Source organism: Zonotrichia albicollis, chromosome 8 (genome assembly GCF_047830755.1).
Source record: "Zonotrichia albicollis isolate bZonAlb1 chromosome 8, bZonAlb1.hap1, whole genome shotgun sequence".
Classification (NCBI taxonomy): domain Eukaryota; kingdom Metazoa; phylum Chordata; class Aves; order Passeriformes; family Passerellidae; genus Zonotrichia; species Zonotrichia albicollis.
In genome coordinates, this window is record NC_133826.1 from 28,158,091 (window position 1) to 28,182,524 (window position 24,434).

The 24,434-nt window shown below is 59.1% G+C and overlaps 2 protein-coding genes across 2 annotated transcripts; one reads left to right on the forward strand and one right to left on the reverse strand.

Moving 5' to 3' along the window:
* Positions 1-130: 130 nt before the first annotated feature.
* On the forward strand, positions 131-11,596 carry KIAA1614 (KIAA1614 ortholog). Its single transcript, XM_074546396.1, has 10 exons — positions 131-2,141; positions 2,831-3,436; positions 3,973-4,036; positions 5,136-5,285; positions 5,851-7,082; positions 7,159-7,288; positions 8,300-8,504; positions 8,900-9,012; positions 9,125-9,309; positions 9,522-11,596. Exons 1-10 carry the CDS (start codon positions 1,661-1,663, stop codon positions 9,713-9,715), a joined length of 3,360 nt encoding a protein of 1,119 aa, XP_074402497.1. The 5' UTR covers positions 131-1,660; the 3' UTR covers positions 9,716-11,596.
* STX6 (syntaxin 6) lies at positions 10,597-24,015 on the reverse strand. The gene is made up of 8 exons (XM_074546399.1): positions 23,871-24,015; positions 21,333-21,502; positions 20,784-20,878; positions 19,045-19,107; positions 16,940-17,062; positions 15,636-15,742; positions 14,033-14,127; positions 10,597-12,614 (listed from the first exon to the last, which is right to left on the reverse strand). Exons 1-8 carry the CDS (start codon positions 23,903-23,905, stop codon positions 12,538-12,540), a joined length of 765 nt encoding a protein of 254 aa, XP_074402500.1. The 5' UTR covers positions 23,906-24,015; the 3' UTR covers positions 10,597-12,537.
* Between the last annotated feature and the right edge of the window lie 419 nt (positions 24,016-24,434).

Genomic DNA, 24,434 nt, shown 5'->3' on the forward strand with positions numbered 1-24,434 from the left:
TGATGGCTCTTTTGTCCCTGGTCTGTGTGTGTGTCTTCCCAAGTGCCACCCCTGTGCTGCATCCACCCACTGAGCATTGGCTCCTGCTTCTCCTGCTCCCTTGGGAGCTGTGGGATGTTGCTGGAGGTGGAGGACATCCATGTCCTGGGAGGAGATGGAGGTGCTTGGAGGAGGGAGCTGTCTGAGGAGGGGTTGGAGGGGCTCACAGGAAGCAGCCCAGCTTTCCCCCAGCACAGCCCAGCTCACACCCAACATGCCAGGGGCTGGTGCTGGAGGAAACCCCCTGCCCAGACTGCTGTGCTGGCCACAGGCTCGTGGTCCTTTTGGGAGCCTTTGGTTGCCTCTCTCCAGCTGATCCCCAGTCCAAGGGGATGTCCTGCCAGCAGAGTGTGTGACCAGTGCTGAGCAGCCCAGCCCTGGGTTGTCTGGGGTCTGTGCTTTTATTTTCCTCTTTAAATCTCTCCGTTGCCTCTTGCAATCAATCTGCCTCCAGAAGAGAGCCCAGAGCCTTGAAATCACTCTAAGCCTGTTGCTGCTCACAGCAGCCACTTCCCTGGGAGGTTTAATCCCAGCCACAGCTCCCTGCTGGCATTCCTGGCTGGTGGCAGGAGCCTGGCTGGTGGCAGGAGCCTGGCTGGTGGCAGGAGCCCTCCTGCTGCCCTTTGGCACCTCAGCCCAGCTCCATGGGGACATCTCCCAGGTGTGTGTCACCTCCAGAGCCCAGGCAGAGGAGCCAGGATCCCTTTCTGGAATGGCCTGCAGGTAAGGATGGGTCACAGGGGAGGTTGTGGGGATCTCAGTGCTGGGGACAGGATGAGGGTGGCTCCTCTGCCCTGGGCTTTTCCACACAGAGCTCTCAGCTGGCCCTTCCTAGTGAAGATGCTCGTTCTGTCCCCCATGGAGTCCCCCTGTGTCAGCCCCAGTGGGGAAGGAAGGAAACCCTTGGGCTCAGGTTTGGCTGTGATGAGGGCCCCATGGCCACCAGGGTGGCCGGGGACATTTTAAGAAGATAAAAGTGATTTCTTGCCGCTCGTGCTGGCAGAGGCCGGTGCGGCCAGAGCCAGGAGGATTAAAACAATTTCATAATCCTGGTGATTTCCTTTTGATCGGGATTATGAAACCAATCACGAATATCAAAAGCCACAGCTTAAAGCGGCAGCCGCAGCGGGGCCGGGACGCCCTGGGCCCCCTCAGAGCCCCGGTGCCCTCAGGAACGGCAGCCCTGGCACCTCCAGGTGAGCACTGCCCACCCGGGACCCCTGTCCTGTGGGGGGGGACATGGGGAGGGCAGGATGGCATTGTGGGTGTGCAGGGCCTGGGGAAAGGCAGCAGGATGGGGATGTTGATGTGCCGGGCCTCAGAACGGGGATTTTGGTGTGCAGGGCCTCAGGATGGGGGCAAGATGGGGGTGTTGGTGTGCCAGGCCTCAGGATGGAGGTGTTGGTGTGCAGGGCCCTCAGGATGGGGGCAGGATGGAGGTGTGGGTGTGCGGTTGGTGTGCGGTTGGTGTGCAGGCATGCCATGTTTGGGGGTAGGGATGTGTAGGGATGCACCCAGCTCAGCTCCCACCTGCTCTCCTCCACGGCCCTGGCTCGCCGTGGGTTCAAGCAGGATTTGGCCTCCGGGAAGCAGGGGAATTTAGCACAGCTGCAAACGTGTGATGCTCGCAGGGAGGTGCCGAGAGCCGGCGAAGCAGCGGGGACATGCGGGACAGCCTCCCCGGCAGGGCCCGCTTCGCTCCGCAGCCCACACAAAGGACATTCCTGAGGGAGGGCCGGGGCAGGGTCCCTCCATCCCGGACCGCTGGGTTCCCTCCTGTGGCGTTCCCTGGGTGGCGGACGGGGTCAGCCCCTGTCCCCAGCGTGGCCGTGGCCGCGGTGGCCCTGCGGGGACCGGGCCGGCTTTGGCCGGGTGCGCGGAGAGAAGGAGGAGGAGGAGGAGGCGGCCGGGGCGGGAGGCAGGGCCAGCACGGCCCCACAGCCCAGCCAAGCGGCTGAGCTCGGGCTCAGCTGGAGGGGCTGGGATTTGCTGGTTTGGCCGTTTTTTTTTTTTTAATTTCTTTTTTTCCCTCCCCTGCTTCCTTCCCTTCTTCCGCTTTCTTTCTCCTTCTTTCCCAGCCCTCTCCCGATGCCGTTCCGGGGGTAAGGACAGCCCTCGCATCCCGCCCGTGCCCCGTCCAGTTCAGCCTGGGGCTGTGAGGGGCTGCGGGGCGGCCATGGGGCCCGGGGGTGCCACGGGGATGCTCCTGCACCGCGGCCACGGGGGAGGCTCCTCCGGGGCCACCACGGGGACGGGATGGACGGGATGGGACGGGATGCTCCCGGAGTGCAGGAGGGCAGCGGCTGCTCGGTGCCACCGGGCCGGAAAGGCGGGCACAGGACCAGTGCCACGTGTGGCCCCGGGGGCCGGGGCGGAGCAGGAGCTGGCTCTGGCTGCTGGCACCTCGGCGAGCTGTCGCCGGGAGGGATTTGTGTTCCGCGGAGAGTTGGGGCCCTGGTTTAGCTCAGGAAGTGTCAGTTCCCTCCGGGCTTTGTTGCCGGGTGCCCCTGGGTACCTGGAGCAGTGCGGGTGGGCACTGGCCCTGCTGCCCAGCCACTCGTTTTGGGGAACGACCGATCCCTCATTGCTGCCCCATTCCCCCTGCTCCCCAGTGATGCTGGCAGGGTGTCGGTGCTCTGTATGGATGGGTGGCCTGGTGCTGTGTCACCTCGCTGTCCCCTTCCCCTCCAGGCACACGCCGGTGGCATTGCGTGCATTTACCCCGCGGGGCAGATGGGGTGATGCCCTTTGAGGGCAGTGCAGGGCTCATTCCTGCGTTTCATCCCCGCAGGAGCCATGGAGGGGAGCCCTCCCGCTGAGGCGCGGCGCCTGCCGCGGCCCCCCAAGCAGCAGCACGCCCAGGGCGGCCGCGGCCCGGCCCCGCCGGAGCGCCCCGAGCCCCGCGGCCCGCACGCCGTGCTGGAGGCCAAGGTGAAGGCGCTCAAGGAGAAGCGGGGCGGGCGGCCCGGGACCCCCGCGGCTGCCCCCGAGCGCCCCTCGCCCAAGAAGCCGCGGCCCCGGCGGGGAAAGGCGGAGGTGGAGCCGCGGGTTCAGCTCCGCACGTACCTGACGGACGGGCTGCTGGACGGGGCCGAACCCGAGCCTGGCAGCGGCCCCGCGGCCCGCGGCGGCACCCCGGGGCTCTGGAGGGTGCCGGCAGCCAGGGGAGACGTGCCCGGCGGCGCCGAGCTGCCCCCGGACAAGGGCAGCAGCAGGTCCTGGCACTGCGCCTCCCTCCATGAGAGAGCCGCCCGGGATGAAGCGGCCCGGAGCCCGCCGAGGGAGCGGGGCCGAACCCCCGTGCCCGCGGCCCAGAGCTGGGAGAGGCTCTCGCTGGCTGAGCGCGTGGAGAGGAACCGGCGGCTGCTGCACGAGGTGCTGGGCCTCGCCCCTCCCGGTGCGTGGTTTGGGAAGGTGGCAGGGAGGGAAAACCTTTGGGATGGCGGGAGTCCTCCAGCCTCCCACGCTGCAGGTGCAGCTCCCTGCTGCCCCACACCCCAGGGCTGCCCCATCCCCTGCACGGCACGTAGGAGGTGTGTGTGCTCATGTGTTCACGGGATGCTCTGGGTGATACCTGTCAGTCTCCTCTGGTGTCCTGGTGAGGAATTTCACTGCTGAAAGCAAGTGCAAGAAAATTTTGGGGACACACCAGGTTTTGTGGGCATCACTGTCCCTTTGCAAGCTGCCACCAGAAAAGAGAATTAATTTCTCCTTTGATAGCATTTGCCCCGATGACTGCATGCCCCCATCCCCACAGTCCCACACCTACAGCCAGGTGCTGTTGCCCCACATTCCACTCCTTTGGGATCTCCCAGAGGCAAATATCTGGGAGAGCCCTGTGGAGGGTTATGGGATGGGATATATGGGGGTGCTATCAAGAACATAGGGGCTGCCATCCAACCAGGCTAATGCCTTGTCCTTCCTGCGTTTCAGAGATGCCAGCGAGCGATGGGGACTGGGACTCGGGGGTTTCGCTGCAGGACGCTGAGGGCTGCAGGTAGGTCCGTCCCAGCCTGGGGCAAAAATGGGCATTTCCCTCTTTCCCACTCCCCACTCTTGTATTTTAAATGCACCTTTTGAAGCAGCTCCAGGCAAGGGCTGTGGGGCAGCTGGTGAGGGAGTGTTGGGCCCCAGGGATGCTTCAGTGGGACAAGGGACAGAGCTGGGTGTCCCCTGGTGTCTGAGCTCAGGACATCCCTGCCAGGATGCCAGGGCAGGGAGGGAGCTAGGGAAGAGGATGGGACAGAAATTTGCTCCAGATGCTTAAGAGGATCGAGGCAGCAGGAGTGTGTAATCTTGTTGGGCTAATGGAAAACCTTACAGGTACGGACTAAAAATAAGGAGGTGGCATAGGCAGGTGAGAGGCTGGGGGCTGCACAGGGCAGAACAGTGAGTGGGGAAAGCTCCCCAAGTGTTGTGGTCACTGCCTCTGCTCTGCTCTGGCAGCTGGATCGGTGATGGGGGTGCAAGGCAGAGGCAGGGATGCAGCACCCACTGTGGGCAGGGCAGCCAAGGCCTGGGGAGTTCTGGGCCTCCCGTGGCGCTGCTGGGGGGGCAGCGTGTGCCCACCGTGCTGCACGGAAGAGGTTAAGGCCGGGCTTCCCGGGGAGGCTGCCTGAGCTGATTATTTTAATCAGGAGGATTAGGGCCATGGCCAGCCAGGAAGGCAGTGGTGCAGCAGGGAGAGCTGTCAGGTCCCTCACCCTGCACTCAGAGGGGGCTGGGGGTGTGGGGAGAGACCCCTGCAAGGGAAGGGAAGGCAGCGAGACAATCGGGTCAGGGGGCCACCCCAAACCTCCCTGGCTCCAGGCAGGGATGGGAAGTGCTGCCTGCCCCATTTCCCTGTCCACCTCTGGGATGCCCGAGGCACAAAGCACTGTGCCCGAGCTGGGTGGGTGCTGAGCCTGCCCCAAGGTCTCACCTGGCCCCGGGGGTGCGGGGTGCCCGCCCGGCCATCCCCGGCGCGGCCGCCCTCCCGCCCATGAACGGCGGCCAAGCCCCGCTTTCCCCGGGCAGGGCAGCCTCGCCGTCACTGTTAAAGCACGTCTAATCCCTGTTATTTTTTCCTAATCCCGCTGCCTGCTGCGGGGCTGCAGGGCCTCGGTGGCCGGGCAGGAGCTGGAGCTGAGCCCGCGGCACGAGCAGGCCAAGCAGCTGCTGCAGCGCGCCCGCATGAAGGCCCGCACGAACCCGCTGCGCGCCAGCCACGACATCCTGCTGCTTCCCAGCGCCGTCCCGCAGCCCAGGTCAGTGCCCCACGGTGCTCCCAGCCCACAGCCGGGTTCGGGGCACGTCCACGCGGGGTTTGGAGCCGGCACGTGTGTGCAGAGCTGGGGTCTGACCAGCTGCCTCGTACCCGGGATGTGCCCGGTGTTTGGGAGTTACTTGTGGGGGGTATCAGTGGTGGGAGGATGGCGTTTCCCAGCTGATGGGGAATGTTTTCCCGGGCGAAAGGGAAAACTGGTAGGAGGGAAAACTCCTCGCTGCTGGAGGCTGGGCCACAGCGGCGTCTCGCCAGGTCATGTGCGATGTGGTGTTCCCGGAATGATTAACCACACACCTCGGGCAGGGAAGGGGCGATGGAGGTCGAGCCCTGCCGGCAGGGAGGTGCCGCAGCCCCTCCGGATTTCAGCTTGAGCCTGGAGGGAAGCAGGGCTGTGCTCAGCCCGGGAGCACCGGGCGGACTTCCCTCCTTGCGCTGGGTTTTGCACTTTCCTCCTTTCGCACCGGGTTTTCCCCCTCCCGCCCCGCTTTCCCAGGGTTGCCGAGCAGCTCGCCTGCAGGGCGTCCGTCTGTCTGTCCCCATGGCAGGGAGCCCGGCGGGCGGCCGAGCGTGGCCCCGCGGGACGGCGGGAGCCTGAGCGATTCATCCAGCGGGGAGTCGAGCTGCGGGCGGCCGCGGCGGCCGCGGGGACCGTCCCCGTCCCGAGTCCGCTTCGAGGACGAGTCGGCGCGGGACGCCGAGGTGCGGTACCTGGAGCGGCTGCAGCTGCGGCAGCGGCGGGCGCTGGGCTCGGCCCTCGCCTCGCCGGAGCCGGCGGGCAGCAGGCAGCCGGGGGACGGCGCTGGCCAGCCCAAAGCCCGCGGCGGCGACCTCGTGGCCGGGGGAAAGTGCAGCGCCTGCGGCTCCGTGCTTGGTGCTGCCGCCGGCCGGGGCACGGACGCGCAAGCTGCCCCCGAGCTGGCCAAAAGCAGCCCTGCGGCACAAAGAAGCGTCCCAGGGGATGGCAGAGGGCCGGGCGCTGGCCAGACAGAGCCGAAAATCCGGCCTCTGGGCCCTGGAGGGTCCCCGCTGTGGATCCTGCCCTCCCGGCAGCGCATCCACACCGAGAAGATCAAGGAAACCTACATCGGGGATGTCACCTACATCGACGAGGTGGACTCGGCCCTGGAGAGCACCGACACCTCCGACGGCTGCCGGACGGACAGCGAGGAGGCCGGACCGCGCAGCCCCCACCTGCGGGGGCACCGGGACCCCCGCACCCGCGGGCACAGAACTCCCCGCGCTGCCCCGCAGCCCGAGCCCAGGGCCAGGAGGGGAACGTGTGCGGCCAGCGGCGGCCCCGCGGGCGGGGACTCGGGTCCGGGCACTGTTTGCCCCCCAGCCGCGGGAAGAACCAGCGGCCGGGAAGATGGGGAGCCCCATCGACATCTGGGGGGCAGCAGCGAGGGAGCGGGGAACTCAGCTCGCCCCCCGCAGCAGCCCAGTGAGCCCCTGGAGCCTCCCCCGCAGCGGAGGAGCAGCACCCCCATCCCAGGCACCCACGTCCCTGCTCCCCCTCCCACCAAGAAGGCCTGCGCCCAGGTGCCTTGCAGGAAAGCGCTGTTCTCCAGCAGCAGCCGCCAGGCGCCCAGCCAAGCAGCCCGGGGCCCGGAGCCCGATGCCGGCAGCGCAGTCCCCCCGCAGCCCGGGGGCACGGCGGGCCCGGCCGAGCGCCGCAGTCCCTGCAGCCCCCGCTGGCTCCCGGGGAGCCCCCTCCGTGCCTTGTCCACCAACAACTGCAACAACACCCACGGGCAGGACGCCCCGGGGCCGGGCAGAGGTGAGAGACGCACGCGTGGAGTGCTGGGGGTGTCCCCAGTGAAAACAGGCGTGTGACTGTCTCTCTGTGGCTGCAGGGACGCTGTCACACCCCGCTGGCAGCCCTGTCACCGCCGTGCCCCCCGAGGCTGCTGATCCTGCCGGGGAAGGTGCCGGGATGTCGGGAGCGCAGCCACAGCGGCACCCGGCCGGCAGCGCCGTCCACGGGTGAGTGAGCACGGGCAGACCTGGCATCCAAACCGGGTAGCCCTGGCATCCCACACCGGGCAGCCATGGCATCCAAACTGGGCAGCCATGGCATCCAAACCGGACATCCATGGCTTCCAAACTGGGCAGCCCTGAGCATCCCAAACCAGGTAGCCCTGGCATCCAAACTGGGCAGCCATGGGCATCCCAAACCGGGCAGCCCTGGCATCCAAACTGGGCAGCCATGGTTTCCAAACCAGGCAGCTGTAAGCATCCCAAACCAGGCAGCCATGGCATCCAAACCGGGTAGCCCTGGCATCCCACACCAGGCAGCCCTGGCATCCAAACTGGGCAGCCATGGCATCCAAACAGGGCAGCCCTGACATCCAAACCGGGCAGCCATGGCTTCCCACACCGGGCAGCCCTGAGCATCCCTCCCGGGCACTGCTGGGTTGAGCTCCTTGGCTCCAAAAGCCTGGCAGAAACCACGGTGTGGGGGTCACAGTGTGCCCCTGTGTTTGGGGGAGCTGTTTCCCCACATCTGGTTCTGCTGGGGATGTCGGAGCAGATGTGACAGAGGTGTTTCGCTGGTGTCGGGTGAGGAAAATCAGCTGCCTTGGGGCTTTCCAAGTGCGATCCTGCCAGCCCTGTGCCTGGCGCTGCATGTCTCAGCCTGGCAGGAGAGTTTCAAGGTGGTGCTGGGTCCTCTGAGCCCGTTGGCAGGATGTGATCCCTTGGGGCAGAGCAGGGGACTTCTGAGATGTGTTAAACCCCTGAAATAATGGAGAAAATGGGGAGAGAACTCTTCAGGCCACTTTGGGTAGTGACAAACCTGCGTGTGCTGGGGCACTGCTGCGGGGAGGAGGCTGCCCCCGATCTCACCGTGTACCCCGATCTCACGGTGCGCCCCAGTCTCAGCTGCTGCAGCTCTCGGGGCTGCCAGGGAGGGTTCAGGATGCAGCCCCAGCCCGGAGGCAGCTGCAGGTCCTGCAGACACTCGGGGTGTGACCGCCACGCCTCTCCTGCCCCCAGGGAGCCGGGCCGGCCCGTGAGCCGCAAGGGCAGCGGCGCTTCGGCCTCGGGGCTGAAGAAGCTCCTGTGCAGCCTGAGCCAGAGCACCAAGCAGCGCCTGGGCCGCTTCCGCTGCTACAGCATGGAGCAGCTGCCGGCCCCCGGCGGGTCCCCGCAGGGCAGCCCCGGCGTCAAGAAGTCACCGTCCCTGCAGTCCCTGCAGCTGGTGAGCGTGGACATGCTGGGGTGCCATGAGGAGACACAAGGGAAAGGGTGCTGGGCTGGGATGAAGTGTTCCTGAGTGTGGATTTGTGGCTCAGGCGGTCCTGGAGGGGGCACAGGTGGATGAGCCACCCCAAACCTGCTGTGTCTGAAAAGCCCAGAGCCAACTGGGAAGTGGAAGGGGGAAGGAGGGAGAGAGGGGTGGTAGTGGAAGAGCAGATATGCTCGTCCCTCCTCAGCAGTGAGCTGGGGAGCGCTCCAGGGGGGTGGGATGTCCCAGTTCCAACACTCCTCCTCCTCCACTCCCTCGGCACATGATGTCCGTCCCTTCACAGTGTGGTGAAGAACTGCGGTACTGCACAGTGTTTGTCCTCATCTCAGCCAGGTGTCTCTCCCCAGGTGTCACCCTTCTGCCAGCCCCAAAAAGCTGCCTCTATCCAGAGCCTGCATCCCCAGCTGGGGAAGACGCCTCGTGCCAGTGCCTACCTCCTGCCCCAGACCACGGCTGACAGGTAGGACGGGGGCAGGCACATCCCTGCGGTTCCCAGGACACTGTTCTGGGGTGCTGTGGTGGCACTGAGCCACCAGGGGCTGCAGCACTTCCCTTGTCCCCTGTCCCCGCAGGAAGGGGGGCTCGGGGCCGCAGCGCTCGCTGAGCGTGGAGGACATCGGGGCGCCCGAGCAGCTGCGCGCCGTGGGACGCGTGGTGCAGGTGTTCCCCGATGGCACCAGCCAGCTGGAGCTGCAGCGACCGCCCCACGGCGCCTTCGGCTTCTCCGTCACCTCCGGGCACGGCCGGCCCGACACAGGTACTGTGGGACATCCCAAAGCTTGGCACACTCTGATCCCTCCATGGTGGCTCCCATCCCAGCCCAGGGGTGAGCTCGGGCACGGGTGCAGGGGGTTGCTCCATTGCTGCGGAGCGCTTGGCTTGGGACACAAGCCCTCACCAAAGGCTGTTTATCACAGGTTTGTTTCTGTGCAGCCCCTGGGCTCTCACTCATCCCCGTTCCCCCCGCAGGTGTCTACGTGCAGGAGATGGCGGATGCTGGCACGGCCAAGCTCTACGCGGGGCTCCTGGCCGTGGGGGACGAGATCCTGCAGGTGAACGGCGCGGCCGTCTCGGGGCTGGGGCTGGCCGGGCTCCGGCAGCTGCTGCAGAGCGCTGACAGCCTGTCCCTGCGAGTGCTGCGGCACCGCCCCGCGCCGCGCTAGCCCCGCCGCCGCTCCTGGGGAGGCTGGCCAGAGGAGATGTCCCAGTGATGCCCCGGGATGCTGCAGATGGCATGGACCAAGCTGCCTCACAGTGCCAGGACCAGCCCTGCTCCACTGCAGTGGCTTTCTTTGTCCCCCTGGGAGAGAGTGTGGGAGCAGGGACATCCCAGAGCCTCCAGGAGCTGCCCAGGTGTGGGGGACAGGGGACAGCCTGGCCCCAACAGGGCTGGGTGGGTCTGTCCTGCAGGCACTGGGGTGACCAGCATGGGGACACCCCATCTCCGTGACCCCAGGAGACAGAGGGCTTCCTGCCAGCACTGCCACCTTGTGCTGGAGGGCTGGTGAGGTTCTTTTAAATTATTGCAAACTGAAACCCAAAAATACATCTCTGCAGTGACAAAGCAGTGCCCTTGGCTTGTGGCATGGAGGGGCTGGGGTGGTGCTTGTGGCCTTTGCTACTTGGTTTTTCCCGTGGCCCTGCTGCTCCGCCAGCCACCTCCTGGCCGTGCTGTGGTGCTGGGGGGCCCTGGGCAGGCAGGCAGGGGGGCTCAGCCACCTGCAGGGCTCCTTGGGGATTCTGAGGGGTTCTTTTTCCAGCCATGGAAGGCAAAACACATCCTTTGGAGGGTCTCCAGCAGCAGTGGCTGCTCTCTGCACGGTGGTGCCCCACATGTGGGCACAGCTGTCTGCAGCAACCCCACATCTGGGCACAGCTGCCCACCATGCTGAGGTGACCCCAGAAACTGCAGATGCTGCTTATGCTTCAAAAACCAGGATGGTGATGCCTGGCAAATGCTGGTGGGTGAGATTTTCCCACTCCCTGGTGCCAGGAGACCCCAGGTTTGCCCCAGGAGCAAGAGTCAGGCAAGGAGGAGCGGAGATCGACGCTGCTGCACCTTTATTTAGTGTTCAGGGGAAGGGCACCACCAGCGACAGAAAAGCAAATGTACACGGGGAAAGGGACCAGAGACACTCGGGTGGCTCGTGGTGATGCCAGCAGCTGGGCCACCCCCTGGGCTACCAAAGGAGCGCTCCTCCATGGGAGTCATTCCCCAAGGATGCACAAACACGCTGGAGGAACACGGGGATCAGAGGGGTGCAAACAGCAGCCAGCAGCGAGCCCTGCTCCCTGCCCACACGCGCGCTCCTGCAGAGCTCCATCCCCAGCGAGTGAGCGGCACGGACACTGCTGCAGCCAGCCGGGACAGCAGACACCGCCTGTGCCCTGCAGGGACGCTCTGCAGGACAAGGAGCCGTTCGAGCCGGGAGCGCGGGCGGGCACCACGTGTGCGTTACTGAGCGGGCGGGAGGCTCCGTGCGGCCCCGCCCGGCCGCGGAAGGCACCGAGCCGCCGGCGGTGCACCCAGCGCCTGCGGAGGGACGGGGGCCCGCAGAGCTCCGAGGGGGAGGAGTGTTCAGTTCCGGAGGTAAAGCCGTCCGGTGGCAAGATTCTAAGGCGGGGGGTGGAGGATTTTGGGGGTGATTTGCAATTTCAGCAGAAGTCTTTGCGTCAGCGCCAATTAACTTCCTCCCCCAGCCCCATCTGGGAGCCATAAGCCAGGCTGTGCTGAGTCTTTTCATCTTTGCAACTTAAAATATGGGAGCAGACTGGAGTAAGAAAGCGTTTTTGCTTTCCCCCATCCCACACTGCTGCTTGCAGCACGGTCCCTCTGCCTGTTCCTCTGCACTGACACTGCCCAGGTGAGCTTCCTTCACATTTTTAGTACTGCCCACCTGGCTACACCACATTTCCTGGAAGGAATCCAACCCTGCTGAGACAACTGGAGTGACAAACAACTGGGAGGTAACAAAAGGACTGGGGAGGAATTTGGAAACATGATCTAGCTTTGAATCTCCTGCCTTTTGGTTGCTTACAACGGAGGTGTCCAAAAAATAGCAGTTGGGGAAAATTAAGACATCCTATTTACAAGTTCATGTACACTTAAAATACATCACTGAGCACTGTTCCTCTGATCATGTGTGTCAGAGAACGTGGCTCTAATGGTCATCAAAAAAATCTTTAAAGTTTTTTTCTTTTTTCTTAAAAAAAATAAGTTATTTTAGACTTGGCAAATCACTTGCCAAAGGGAAGCAGCTGTTAAACAGAAGCAGTGACTCAGTTATACAAGGGCAAAGAAAGCATCAGTCAATGAGCTTTAGAGGCCTGTATAATGAGGGAGGCAAGTTTAAAAGCTTCAAGACTCTCCCTGTGTGGCTCACAGCTGATTGCCAGCGCTCGGTGTGCAGCACCCCAGCTCTGAGGCTCTGGGGTGCCCACGGCAGGACGTGAGACCCCACAGCTCTGCCCTCTGCCCAGGGAGGGGCAGGAGAGCTCTGCCAGGACTCACCGAGCTCTGGGCAGTGAATTGGTGCTACAGAGCCCGCCCACAGGCAGGGAGGGGCACGGGGAGCAGGGCCAGGGCTCCCCTCCCTTGCTGTGGCTTCGGGGGGTTCACCCTTCCCAGTGATGCTCGAGGCTGGCACTGGCAGCGCCGTTTGTAATGCTCAGTGAATTCAGTCACTCCTCCCCGTCCCATCCTCCCCAGGGCTCGCTGCTGCTCTGTGTCCAGCGGCTCCTACCTGCAGCGGGCGGGTCAGCTCCCCCTGCGGCTCCGGGGGGCACCGCAGGCAGCCCCAGCGCTCCGCCCCCTCCCCGGGGCCAGGGAGACGCCGCAGTCCCTGCAGGAGGACGCTGAGAGCTGCTGCGGGTGTTCCTGCCGGGGATCTCTGTGGGCGGACGGAAATGGGCAGAGTTTCATTTCCCCGCGCTGCCGGGGCCAGGGGGCGGGCAGGGGGCGTCCCAGGAAGTTCAGTTTTTGTCATCACAGGACAAAAAACAGGATGAGCACCACTAGCAAGATGACGAAGAGGACAACAATTGCACACCACTGCCGTCGATCTGGAAAGAAAAGGAAGCATCAGTCTTACTGCTTTAGCAGAGAAGGAAAATTTGGTTCTGCTAGGAACCAAATTCAAGCTTAAGCTACAAAAAAAACAAAACAAGAGTTCCTGTGGGACAATGCCTCACTGCACCACAGCCTGTCTCCTCCAGAATACACTGGGGTTTGGGAACAGCTGTGGGAATCCTGAGGCTTCTTCCCAACCAAGTTCAAACAGCTTTGGAAAGCTGGCTCAAAAGCAATTGGGAGGAACAAGCAGAGCTGCTGTGTTTGCTGTTCATTCACGGAGCAATCTGTTTGCCAGAGGAATGAGAAGGGATCTGGTGAAAGCTGCCCTGAGGAGCTCTGCCAGGAAGAGATTGTGGCAGCTTCCCTTAGCACAGGGCCAGGAATCAGGTTTCCCTGGACGTCTTTACACCTCATTGGCTCATCACCTCTGAGAGCTGCAGATGATGGTGCAGCAGAGGGGACAGGGCTGCTGGCACCCCTCTGCTCCTAGGCACAGCAGCTACCCCAGAGAGAACTCTTCCACTCTCCCTGGAATAGGTGATTCCAGCTGAAATTGCAGCTCTTTCCCAACACTCAGAATCACTCTGCAGAGATCCATGGGATTTCCCAGAGGAGAGGGCAGAGACACAGGGTTCACCCGTGTTTGTGCTGCTGCTGAGCTACTGCTGACCCAAAGTGCACCCTCAGCACTCCAAGGGGTCTCTCTGGGGCTGTGTTCCCACTAGCTCATAAATCCCTGGGACAGCCTAATCCTGCAGAGCAGGAATGCCTTTCCTCCTGCCAGGCTGCTGCTTTCCCTGGGCAGCCAGGGGAGAGGGGTGCTGGAGGAGGTGCTGCCTGGGCACGGTGCCAGGCTCAGAGGCAGCCACAGCCGGGACTTCCCAGCAGCCAGGCCCGGCTTCCTGTTTGTTTGCTCTGGCTCCAGGCACAGCCTTATAAGGACTTTTCTGTGGGCTCAGCACAGAATTCTGCTCTTTCCTCTACCAGCTGAGAGATGTGACCCACAGCAGCCTGCAGGCACCAGCAGCAGGTGGGATTTGGGAAGGGGATTGCTGCAGGCATTCGGTGTTTAATGGCACCTTGACAGCTTTTGTTCCACAGGCAGCCCGGTAAAGTGCAGCAGAGCAGGAGGCTGCAGAGCTTCCCCTCCCAGCAGCTAGAGGGGGATTTTCCCAGCAGCAGCAGCATAAATAGAAAGGCATCTGTAAATAAAACAAAGGGAGGGGACAGGCAGCAGAGCAGTGTCTGGGCAGGAGCAGCTGCCGGGCTTGGAACCCTTCCCCTTCTTTCAAGAACTGAGAGCTGCTCCCTCCCCTTGGCTGGCTGGGTGGGAGCACAATGTCCCAGCCTGAAGATCCAGGGCTTGTTTCTCCCTTTCCAGGACTGCATCCCACTCCCCAGGACCTACCACTGGTCATGTGGGACACTTTGGCCAGTTTCTTCATGACGTTATCGAGGCGTGACTGAGTGCTGTCCAGCTCGTGGGAGAAGTCATCCAGCATCCTGGGGACACAGAGAGAGGCAGGGCACTGCTCAGCACGTGGCACATCCCTGGGCATTCTGCACCACGCTCACAAATGTGGGTCCAAACACTGATGTGAGCAGAGCAGCACACCTTGGCTGACAAAATCAATGTGGCTTCCTCTCCTGGGAGCACCCGAGGGAGGGGAAAAAAGCTGCTGAAGCAGCAGCTCTGCTTTGGTGGGAGGTAACTCGGGATTCCTGCCAGACTGAGCCTCCCCTGGGTGTTTGTGGCTGAACTCTACACACATCTGCAAGGTGAGGAGTGGGGGAGGGCCTTCCTCCTTACAAAAGGAAGGTCTCATTTATAATCCGTGATTAGCATCTACGTGTCGGCTTGGACTTTAAATCCCTTTTCTTGTTCAGGGCTTGCAGTTTAAACTAAAATCTTGTTTCAGTCAGGTATCAAGTGGGAATGAGATCTGCAGTTGCTTTTAAGGTGCTTTTCAAGCTCTGCATGGAAGCTACCCTTTTACTTCCTCCACACCGTGACTGTAATGAATCTGAAAGCCTTCCTGAATCCGTGCTTTGTCAATGCCAGTGCACATCCAGAGTCAAGGTACTAATCCAATTGTCTCCAGCCAGTGGGACTTTGGAGCTTAATGCATTTAAAAGGACAGACTCCTTCATTTGGAGTGCCAGGGCACTTGTTAAACCTTCATTCAGTGGGGAAAATCTCCCTGTGGTAGTTATGAGCTAATCCTGCAAGCACTGATGGCTTGTGTGATGATCTAGAAACAGACACACCACACCAATCTCCCCTGTGAGAGCAGAGGATTCTCATGCTGCACAGCTTCACACAGGAGGGAGGTTCAAAGTTCCTCCTCTCCATCCAAGATGAAATCACTTCACAAGGGACATGGCCCTCCAGACTCCTACCAGCCAAACAAGGAGGGGTTTTAGCCATGAACCCTTCAAGCCTTTCTGGAAGCATAGCTCTTAGCCTGCACAACTGGGAACTTGTTTGCAAAGGACAAGAACTGGGGAAGAAATCTAATTTATATGTAAATGGATGGATGCAAAATGACTTGGTGAGCTGCCCTTTAACCCTTTGCGTGGGTGAGGGTTATTTTTAACTTCAGTGATGAAGAGCAGCTCTGTGCTGTGTGTTTCAGGCCACAGCTGAGAGCTCCTGGCCCCAGCAGCACAAAACCCTGCAGAGTGGAGAAGTGGGCAGCATCTGCACTGCACAGCCCCTCCCTCCCTCCCTCCCTTATCTGCTGGCTGCCTGAGGGGGAGCAAGTGAAAAGGAGAGGAGCAAAGGAAAGGTGGCAGTTCAGCCTGCCCTAGATGCAGCCCTCCCAAGGAAGGAGGGTGCAGTTGGACCCTTGGGGATTGCAGTACAAAACGCTTCCACAAACTGCCTGAGGCACCAGTGGATTCCAGGCTGCACCAGAGGCAGAGACAGGTATCTTTCTGGTGTGTGAGGACATCCAGCCATGCTGCAGCCAGCCCCGTGCCAGGTTTTTGCCACCATGTCTCACACTTACACCGCCTGCTCCTCCAGCTCCCCGCCAATGCGCTGGGACATGTTCTTCAGCACGCCGATGCTGCCAGAGACCAGCTCCAACTGCTCATCCTGCTGCTCCACAATCAGCTGGGGCCAGAGAGGAGAGAAATGGGCAATCACAGATCTGCTGCCTGCAGCTGCCTTGGAGCCAGCCCATCCAGTGGACAGGCACTGGCTGCTCAGCCAACATCAGCTGTGAGGCCTGGGCTCACACCTAAGCCACCAGGAATGAGGACTGCATTCCTAAGAAATGCTGGAGAGGAGACAACCAGGGGAAAGTCTCCATGGCATGGCATCCCCATGGCACAGCAGGCTGCAGCCTCCAGGCATCCCTGCAAATCCAGCCTCAGCTCATCCATGCTGCATGCACAGGTCAAGTGACTTTGGAAAGCTCCAAGGGCTGGTCATCAAAACCTTGGCAAGGTGAGCAGGCCAGGGAGGCACACTGATGCTGTGCCTGGGAAATGCTACCTGGAATGTGCCACAGCTAACACGGGGTTAATGCAAGCAGAAGGCTGTTGCAGCTTCTACAGCTAAAAATAACCAGCCTGGCTCTGAATGTGCCAAAGGAATAAGTCTGCTGCTGTTTTAAGTCATTTTCAGGGCACAGTCACGCCAAGGATTAGCCTTACCCTAGTTACCTATTTCTGAGGCTGTTTATCCCCCTGCAGTCAGTAGGTAAAACGTGTCTGCAGGCCAAGGTGGCAGCAGGGCTCGGGAGCTTTAGCCGAGTTTGCACCTCCGAGTCACTGCCTGTGTCAAGGCCCTGCAGCTCTCCAGGCAGACTCCCCTGCCAGCTGGGAAGTGCCTCACCAGGGGCTCTCCCAAGGCCTCACACAGCCCTTGTCACCAATCTCACGGGGACAAAGGCAGGAAAAGGAAGCAGGCACGTGCTCCTGCTCCCAGCCTGATCTGATGGGGGATGCACACAAACAACACCAAGCATTTTCTAACCAGGGGAAGTTGCATAAGACAAACGGGCCCTTTTCTTTTTGCAGTGTTTCTACTCTTCCAAGGATTTCAGCAATCCTTGCATTATTAAATCTTAAGTGTGCTACATCTTCCAGACTGTGCCAACTGCCTCCTAAACCCAGCAGAAGCCCCACGGCTCCATGGCTAAAAACCTTGTGCCCAGATCACCCAGAGCTGTGCTGCACAGGAAATGCAGGCACACACACATGCCACAAGCCAAGAGGAGAACTGTCAAGCTCCTGGAGCCAGAGCAGCCCCCTGGCACCCACTTGGCAAGCAAAGCTATTTAGTGTGTGATGCCAGCTGCCTTACCTGTTGTTGAGCTTGCTGCTCCTCGATGAAATGTGAATTGGCTAACTGCAGCTCCCGGTCCAGACGGCTGTATTTGTCAGGTCCAGAGCTCCAACTCTGACTGCCACTCTCTCCCAGGAGTGCCTGAACAGATGCAGAGAGCTCTTAGCAACACCCTTGTGTCTGCTCACAGCCTGTCCACAGGGTGAGCTGGGGAGGCAGACAAGGCAGCACTCGTAACCAGGCACACAGCATCCCCTTCCTCCTGCTCTGCTGCTGCTCAGCCAGTGCTGTCAGGAACTAAAGCAACACAGAGCCAAAATGCCAGCCTGGGAGTCTCTGCAGCCTGGCATTGCAGAGATGCCTCTCCAGCAGCAGGAGAGCTGGAGGGTGACCTGTGTGTGCAGGAGGCCTGCTCAGGAGGCAGCAGTGTGTGCTGGGACATGTGAGCTGGGAATGTCTGGCTGTGTTGTGTTTACACACGTGCAGCTCCATCTGAGCACTCTGCTGCTAATGACAGGGGCTTAAGAGGGTCTGGATAAAGGACTTAACCAGTTGAGCTGACAGTAAAATAATGCAATCTATAAGCAGAGCAGTGGTGCATGCTTATGTTCTATGATCCAGGCTGCCTGTGTCTCCAGCAGGCTCTGCAGCTGCCAGCATACAAAGTTACTCTTGCTACCTGGGAGAGATAAGCTCTGCAAAGCCTGCAGAGATGTGGCTTTCCAGCCAAGTATGTCTGGTCCCTGAAAAGGGTTCAGGGAAATATGTCTGGTCCCTGAAATGGAAACAACCCAAGCTTCAGATGCTGGAGAATGAACATGAGCTGCATGTGAGGAACTGCACCCTGCAGCACCAGGGAAGGGTGAGGGACTCTGCCCTCCAGGCTGACTTGTAATGAGACCATCCTGCAGCTCCTGGAAATGACTGAGTGTTTGTGAAGAACAGCAAGACAATGACCAGGCTGCTCTGTCAGGCTGAAAACCAGACAGTGTCTATGGTTCATCTGACTGACAAGGTTCAAGGAGGGGTGAGGAAAGCTGACAGACTGACCATGCAGGAAGCCAGCAGGACATCTGGCTTTTTCTGCCCCCAAGACACTGAGCAAGCTCCTGGTCCCTCCAGTCTGTGGCAAAGGCAGCTCCTTTTGATTTAATATTTTATCTAGTGCACTAGCTTTGCCTGCAGCTTCAATAGAAAGGGCCTGTTTGCCAGCCTGGGCTGTGAGGGTCAGGCCATTGCTCAGACACAAAGCCCAGCCCAAGCCTTGCAGTCTGGAGTGAAGGGGCTGGGGAGGGAGAGGAAGGCAGCGAGGGGAAGTCAGCCTTCCTGCCCAGATGTCACTGCATCAGCTGGGCCATATGGTCTCCTGCAGCTAGCAGGAACCTCATGCAAAGGAAAGCAGCAAATCCCAGGGAAAGCTACAGACTTGTTTGAGCAAGGGTGTCAGGGACTTTGCTGCTGGGAGTGTTTGCCAAGCACATTAATTAACCTGTGACAAGCTCAGGAATGAGTTCTGTGCTTCTCAGTTTGTTGTGTTTGCCACGTGTGGTAAGGCTGAGGCAGTACAGACAATTAACTGTACACACCAGCTTTTACTGGAGTGGGTCTGGAGTCAGCTCCAGTATCTCCTTCCAGCCTCTCCATCAGCCAGCAAGCAGCACAAGCTGCATCTATTTCTATTCCTTAGATTACAAGTGCAGACAACACCAGACTCCTGGAGCTCCTTCCATCTTCTTACAGGGCTATTACCAGAAGCAGCTGCCTGAAAGGATATTGCACCATCCTGGCTCCTAAATCCAGCAGAGTGCAGGATTACATTCATTGACATGGATTCTGAGCTGCTTCCCCCCAGGGAGGAGGAGGAGGAGGGAGATTTCCCTCTCCATGGGATGGTGCAATGCTGACAGTTGTAAACAAGCAGCTCTGAAGACAGAGCCAGATGGTGAGTGCTGCCTTACAGCTCTGAGAGGGGCCTGGGAGAACCAGAACTCCCAGGGCAGCCAAATGGACACAGCTCACACCCAGCCCGGGAGCCCCTGCCCACACCCAGGGTCTGTAAGGGGAGGGACTCCAGACAGGACAAACATTGTAGCAGAAATAAATTGCCCATTTCTCATTCTCACCTGCCTGTTTTTCCTTTCAGCCAGGGCTTGCATGGAAGAGTTTGACATCTGATCCTTCATGTCCTGTTCATTCAACAAAAAAAAAAAAAAGGAGCATGTGAGCATTGGGTTTGAGGTGACAGGAAATTCAGGGTGCTACAGGGCTGTTGAGCATTGGGTTTGAGGTGACAGGAAATTCAGGGTGCTACAGGGCTGTTTATACCCAGGCAAGGCTTCTACAAGGGGGAAAGAGGAAAGGGAGATTTTATTTGAAAACCCACACTTTTGAAAAGTCTGTAAACATACTGTAGACAGTTTCATGATTATACTAATACTAGAATCAACAGCACTGGGATATTGTAAAAATATTCCTCATGTACTACTCATTTTTCTCCACACTGATTTGTGAATAATGAATGTTCCTGTTGACAGAATGTGAGGAAGTGTTTGTCAAGGCCTTGAAGCCTGTAACCTCCTGTGCTTTATTCCCAGCTGCATCTGGTTTTATATTCCATAGCAGAAGGTAGATTTGCTGTCCTGTGGCCATCCCCTCTGTGTCAATGTTCTCTCCCACCAATTAATTTCTGCTGGAGCTCCTGCAGAAGGTCCCTAACCACAGAAGGCTCCCCAGCACAATGTAACATAACCTGGTTTGCATAAATTAGCAAGCAGCCAACATCATCTGGCAGAGGCTGATCCACCAGCAGAGGATTCAGCTGTGTGTTACTGTTCAGAGATGTGCAACACATCACCAGAGAGCACCACCACATCCACTTGGTTCATTCTCACTGGCTGCAGCACATCACAAATTTCCCCCGTGGAAACTGGAAGCCAGCTGCACAGAGCCACTTACAAATTTCATTTCCCAGTGGAAAACACTGCTCCAAAAGCCATTAGCCAGCATTTTCCAGCCAGGAGAAGAGGACCAGAGAGCAGGCTTGCCTGATCCTGCCCATTAGGGAGTGGACTACACCATGGGCAAGGCAGCAAACACATGCCTGCTACCTGGGGCCAGTGTGGTTGTGGGATCAGTTCCCAGGCAGCAAACCTTAGGAACTGCATCCAGACCACAGCACTGCAGGTAGGGTAACAGGCTTGCTGCCAGCCACACCAGTGCCTTCTGTGGAGCAGCAACATCAGAGTCATGAGGGACAGCACAAACTCAGTGTAGCTATTAATAGACAGAAAACTCCCCAACAAGCAGCTTGGAAAGATGTTTCTTCTCTATTTGTTACCACCAAGTTGTTAAAATCCCCTTTTTGCTTCTCAAGCATAAGCCTAAACTAAAAAAAACAAGTCTTCCTCAAGTTAAAAATAAATCCAGTGGTTGTTTGGACTATTTTGCAGGGGTAGGAAGTTGAAGTCACCATGTCAATAACAGCAGGCTTTAAACACCTGTCAGTGTTCAAAGTGGTCTCTCTGTTGCTGAAAACCAGGGCTACAAATGGTCAGGACTGTTGAGATTCCCCTCAGTTCTGAAGCTGCAGAGTTTGCACAGTGCAGCTGGGTCTTCACTCTTCCTCCTGCTGCCACAGGCTCCCAGAGCACTGTGAAGCCCTCAAGGCTCAGCAGCACAAAAGGAAGGAATTCCATGGGGCACCAAACCCTTCTGGGCAGCAGCAGGAGGGAACGCTCGGGGAAAAGGAGGAAGCCTGAGACTCAGCAGGGTGCAGCTTCATTCTCTGCTCCCCATCCCACCCCAGATTTCCTTTTTCAGCCCCAACTCCCCGCAGGCCCCGAGGCCAAGGCAGGCTCCTTACCCTGACCACCTGGCGCGTGCTGGTGATGAAGGCTTTGCGGATGCCCAGCTCCGTGGCATCGAGGTTGAACTTCCGTGGGTTTGCCTCCACAATGCCTGGGCACCGAGTCAAGGAGCCCCCAGAAATGGGACTGGGTACACACAGAGGGTGCCAAGGGGCCACTGTGGTGTGCCTGCTCCCAAAATGTGAGTAGCAAAGATGGAACAGGAGACACGGCAGGAATGGGCCGTGCAGCTCAAGAACACACACAAGGTTTCTCTTTTCCACGTGTTTTTTTGGTCCTGAGGAACACAAGGGAAAAGGAGTATTTCTGGAAGGCAGCCTAGGGAATGAACTGACCCTGCAGAAATCCAGATTCACACAACACAATAGGCTTTCTACAACAAAGCCCCTTAGACTATACTTTGCAAAAAGGCAAAAGGAAAAATCCTTGACTTAATGTCTCATTTGCAATTTGAGAACGCAAAATCCAATCCTGATTTTTGCAGAGTGACAAGCACTGGGACTTGGCTATTTAGTACAACCTGAGAACTGCAACAGAAAGGATATTAATGGTTTCATCCAGGTCTTCCAGGTCCCACTCGATGCTGCGCAGGTTGTTCCTGAGCTCATTGGTGGTCCAGTCGATTTCCTCTCTTGTGGCGATGGAGGGATCCTGCAGGAGCTCTGTCCACCTCTGGAAGAGCCCCTGGGCAGTGTTCACAGCTTTCTGCACCTCCCTGCAGCCAGGAGAGTGAAGAGAAGCCCAAATTATCCCCAGCTGCCCTGCAGCAGTGACAGCCCCGTGCCCAGCTGAGCAGGGACGCCACAGCTTCACCCCAAACATCTCTCCTTCCAACAACTCGGTGTTGATTTTGTAAAATAAGGATCTGCCCTGATCTCACTGCAGCATGAGGTTATTCATGAAGGGACCTATTTCTCCAGGGGAAGCTGCTGAGTGTCACCAGGGCAGGGGGTGAACAAGGCAGCTCTTTGGCAATCCATGCTGTGCATTCCTCTCAAGGCCCTTAAATACTCATGTAAGATACCCCAAGGTATCTTACAGATACACACAGAGCTACAGGAACTGTCCCCACACCACAGCCAGGCAGATTGTTGAGTGCAGAACTGTTTATTTTAATTAATCATTTTTAAAAAATACACAGGCCTGTTATGGTGGCTTAGGAAGCACCATTTTTTTCTGCTGCTCTAAGCTGTTTTGGAGAGGAGCGCATTCACAGCAGGGGAAGGCAGTGCTGACAGCTTGGTTTGGGGCAAGCAGGTTTGTACATTTGGGTCACAGACTCTCAGGGTGGTCAGCTGCATTTACAAACTCTGGTTCTGAGCTGTGAACTGCTCCCCCAGGTCCACAGGGAGCTGGGAATGGGAAGGGACAGGAGATCAGATTGTGGTGGTGGCCACCATGAGCTTGCACAGATGTTTCACCCCAGTGAAGGAAAGCAGGAAAGGCTCAGAGCAGATGAACTGTTCTGTCCTGCCAGGACTGCAGCTCTCAAAGTTCCACCAGGGCCTGAAGCTCTCCAGGTGCTGTCTAAGCTGCAGTTTCTCAGCACTCTGGTGTGTGTCCCTCCTACTGCTCTGCCACTCTGAGTGCCCGACAGCCAGCAGCCTGCACTGAGCATCTGGAAAACTTCATTCCCTCCTCTACTTGCCAGCACAAGTTTTGGGTTCGTTTGGTTGTTTGTTTTTGTTTTTTTTTTTTGTTTTTCCACACTTGTGGAAGTCCCCAGCAGCAAGAATGTAAAGCAGGGCGGGCTGTCCTCTGATGGGAGGAGCTACAGACACCAGGAAAGCAAATCAGGAGCAGTTTGGTGGCTCCAGCACCAGCAGCCCCTCCGACCTGCCAGGTAATAATTAACTGTGGGAGGGAGCGGCAGCACGTCCCCTTTCCCCTCCCTGCCCTTCCCTACACGCTGCAGGAACATCTCTGGAAAGTTTGACAGGACAGACGTTTGCTCCCCACCCATGGCAACTCCTACACTTTCCTCTCAGTTCAGCCTGCTAAAGGGATTCACTTTCCCTGGCTGCATCAGTTTCCCTTCCCACACTTTTGTTCTCGCATGGTTGTCCCAAACACCCCACAGGAGCCCCTGTGCTGCCCCTCAGGGCTGTTTTGCTGTGACATGGGGCAGAAGAACAGCCCCCAGCAGAAGCTGAAGGTGGCCTTAGGGCAGTGTTTAGTGATGGAGCTGCTTTCACAGGATCACAGAATTGTGGGGCCTGGAAGGGATCTCTGTGGATGATGCAGCCCAAACCCCCTGTCAAGGCACTGTCACCTGGAGCAGGGGACACAGGGATACCTCTAGACAGGTTTGGAGTGTCCCCAGCAAACTCCATGACTTCCTCGGGAAGCCTTTTCCAGTGCTCTGTTCACTGTAAAGTTCTTCCTCACCTTGAGGTGGAACTCCTTGTGTTTAGTTTATGGCCTGTTGCTGCAAAGGGTCTGGCACCATTAGAGATATTTATATGGACTGATGACATCTCCTCTGTCTTCCCTAGACGAAGCAGGCCCAGCTCCTCCACTCTCTCGTCACCAGAGATGCTCCAGACCCCAAACCACCTTTGTGGCCTGCACCGGACCCTCTCCAACAGAGCTCCTTCCACCCCATTAATGACAATTTTCCTTTGGCCACCTTTAGCTGGTATTTCCCTGCGTTCTCCGCAGGCTTCCTCTCAGGGCCATTGTTTGTCCCACAGCTGCTCCCTGCTCCACTCCACCGGTCCCCATTGTCCCCCCTCCTTCCAGCCGCCAGTCCCCGCTTTGCCCGCTGTCCCCAAGGCCGGGGAGCCCTCACAGAGCCCGGGGAGGCCCGGCCGCGGCCCGGCCCCTGCCCTGCTCCCCGCATTGCCTCGCTGGCCGGGCCGGGCACCCGCACAACCCGCGCTCAGCCCCTCAGCAGCACTGGGGGGCCCGGCCGCCATTTTCTCCCCCTCACACACAGACCCCCGCCCGCCGCTCGCCCCCCGCTCCGCGGGCCTCCCGAGCTGCGCGGCGGCCCTGCCCGCCCCCTCCGCGCCCGGATGAGTTCTCGTCCCTTTTCGCGTCCCTCTCCCCGCGGCCCGGAGCGCTCGGAGCGCGGCGCTCACCCCTTCACCACGAAGAAGGGGTCCTCCATCGACATGGCGCTGCCGCCGCCGCACGCCACGGCCGCCGCCAGGCCACGCCCCCTCCATGGGACACGCCCCCACAACGCCCTCGGCGGGCCACGCCCCCGCCGCGAGGGGCGTGGCTGGTGACGTCACCCATCATGGCGGTGGCGGCTCTGTGTGGGCTCGGTGCGCTGGGACTGCGGCCTTTTCCCGGCGGCTCTTCCCGCAAAGCCCCGGTGTCCCGCGTGTGAAAAATGCGTATTTTATCATTGGCTTTTCGCAAATATTCAAATGAATATTATATGTGTTGTGTTAGAAAGTTATGCTGTATTAATTCTCTTAAGTAGTGTGTTCAATATAGTTTTAGGTTGTAACATAAGGTTAAAATAGAAACTAGGCTATGTAAGATACATTTTTTTCTAAAGAAAGGACTCGCGCTGAGATAGCAGCCACAGGACACCTGAGTCTTTCAGAGAAAGATAATTTCTTGCTCCATTATCAGGAGAAACTAACTTCTTCCTGCCTTACTTAGCCGTTAAGACACCGTCAGGATTCAGAGGA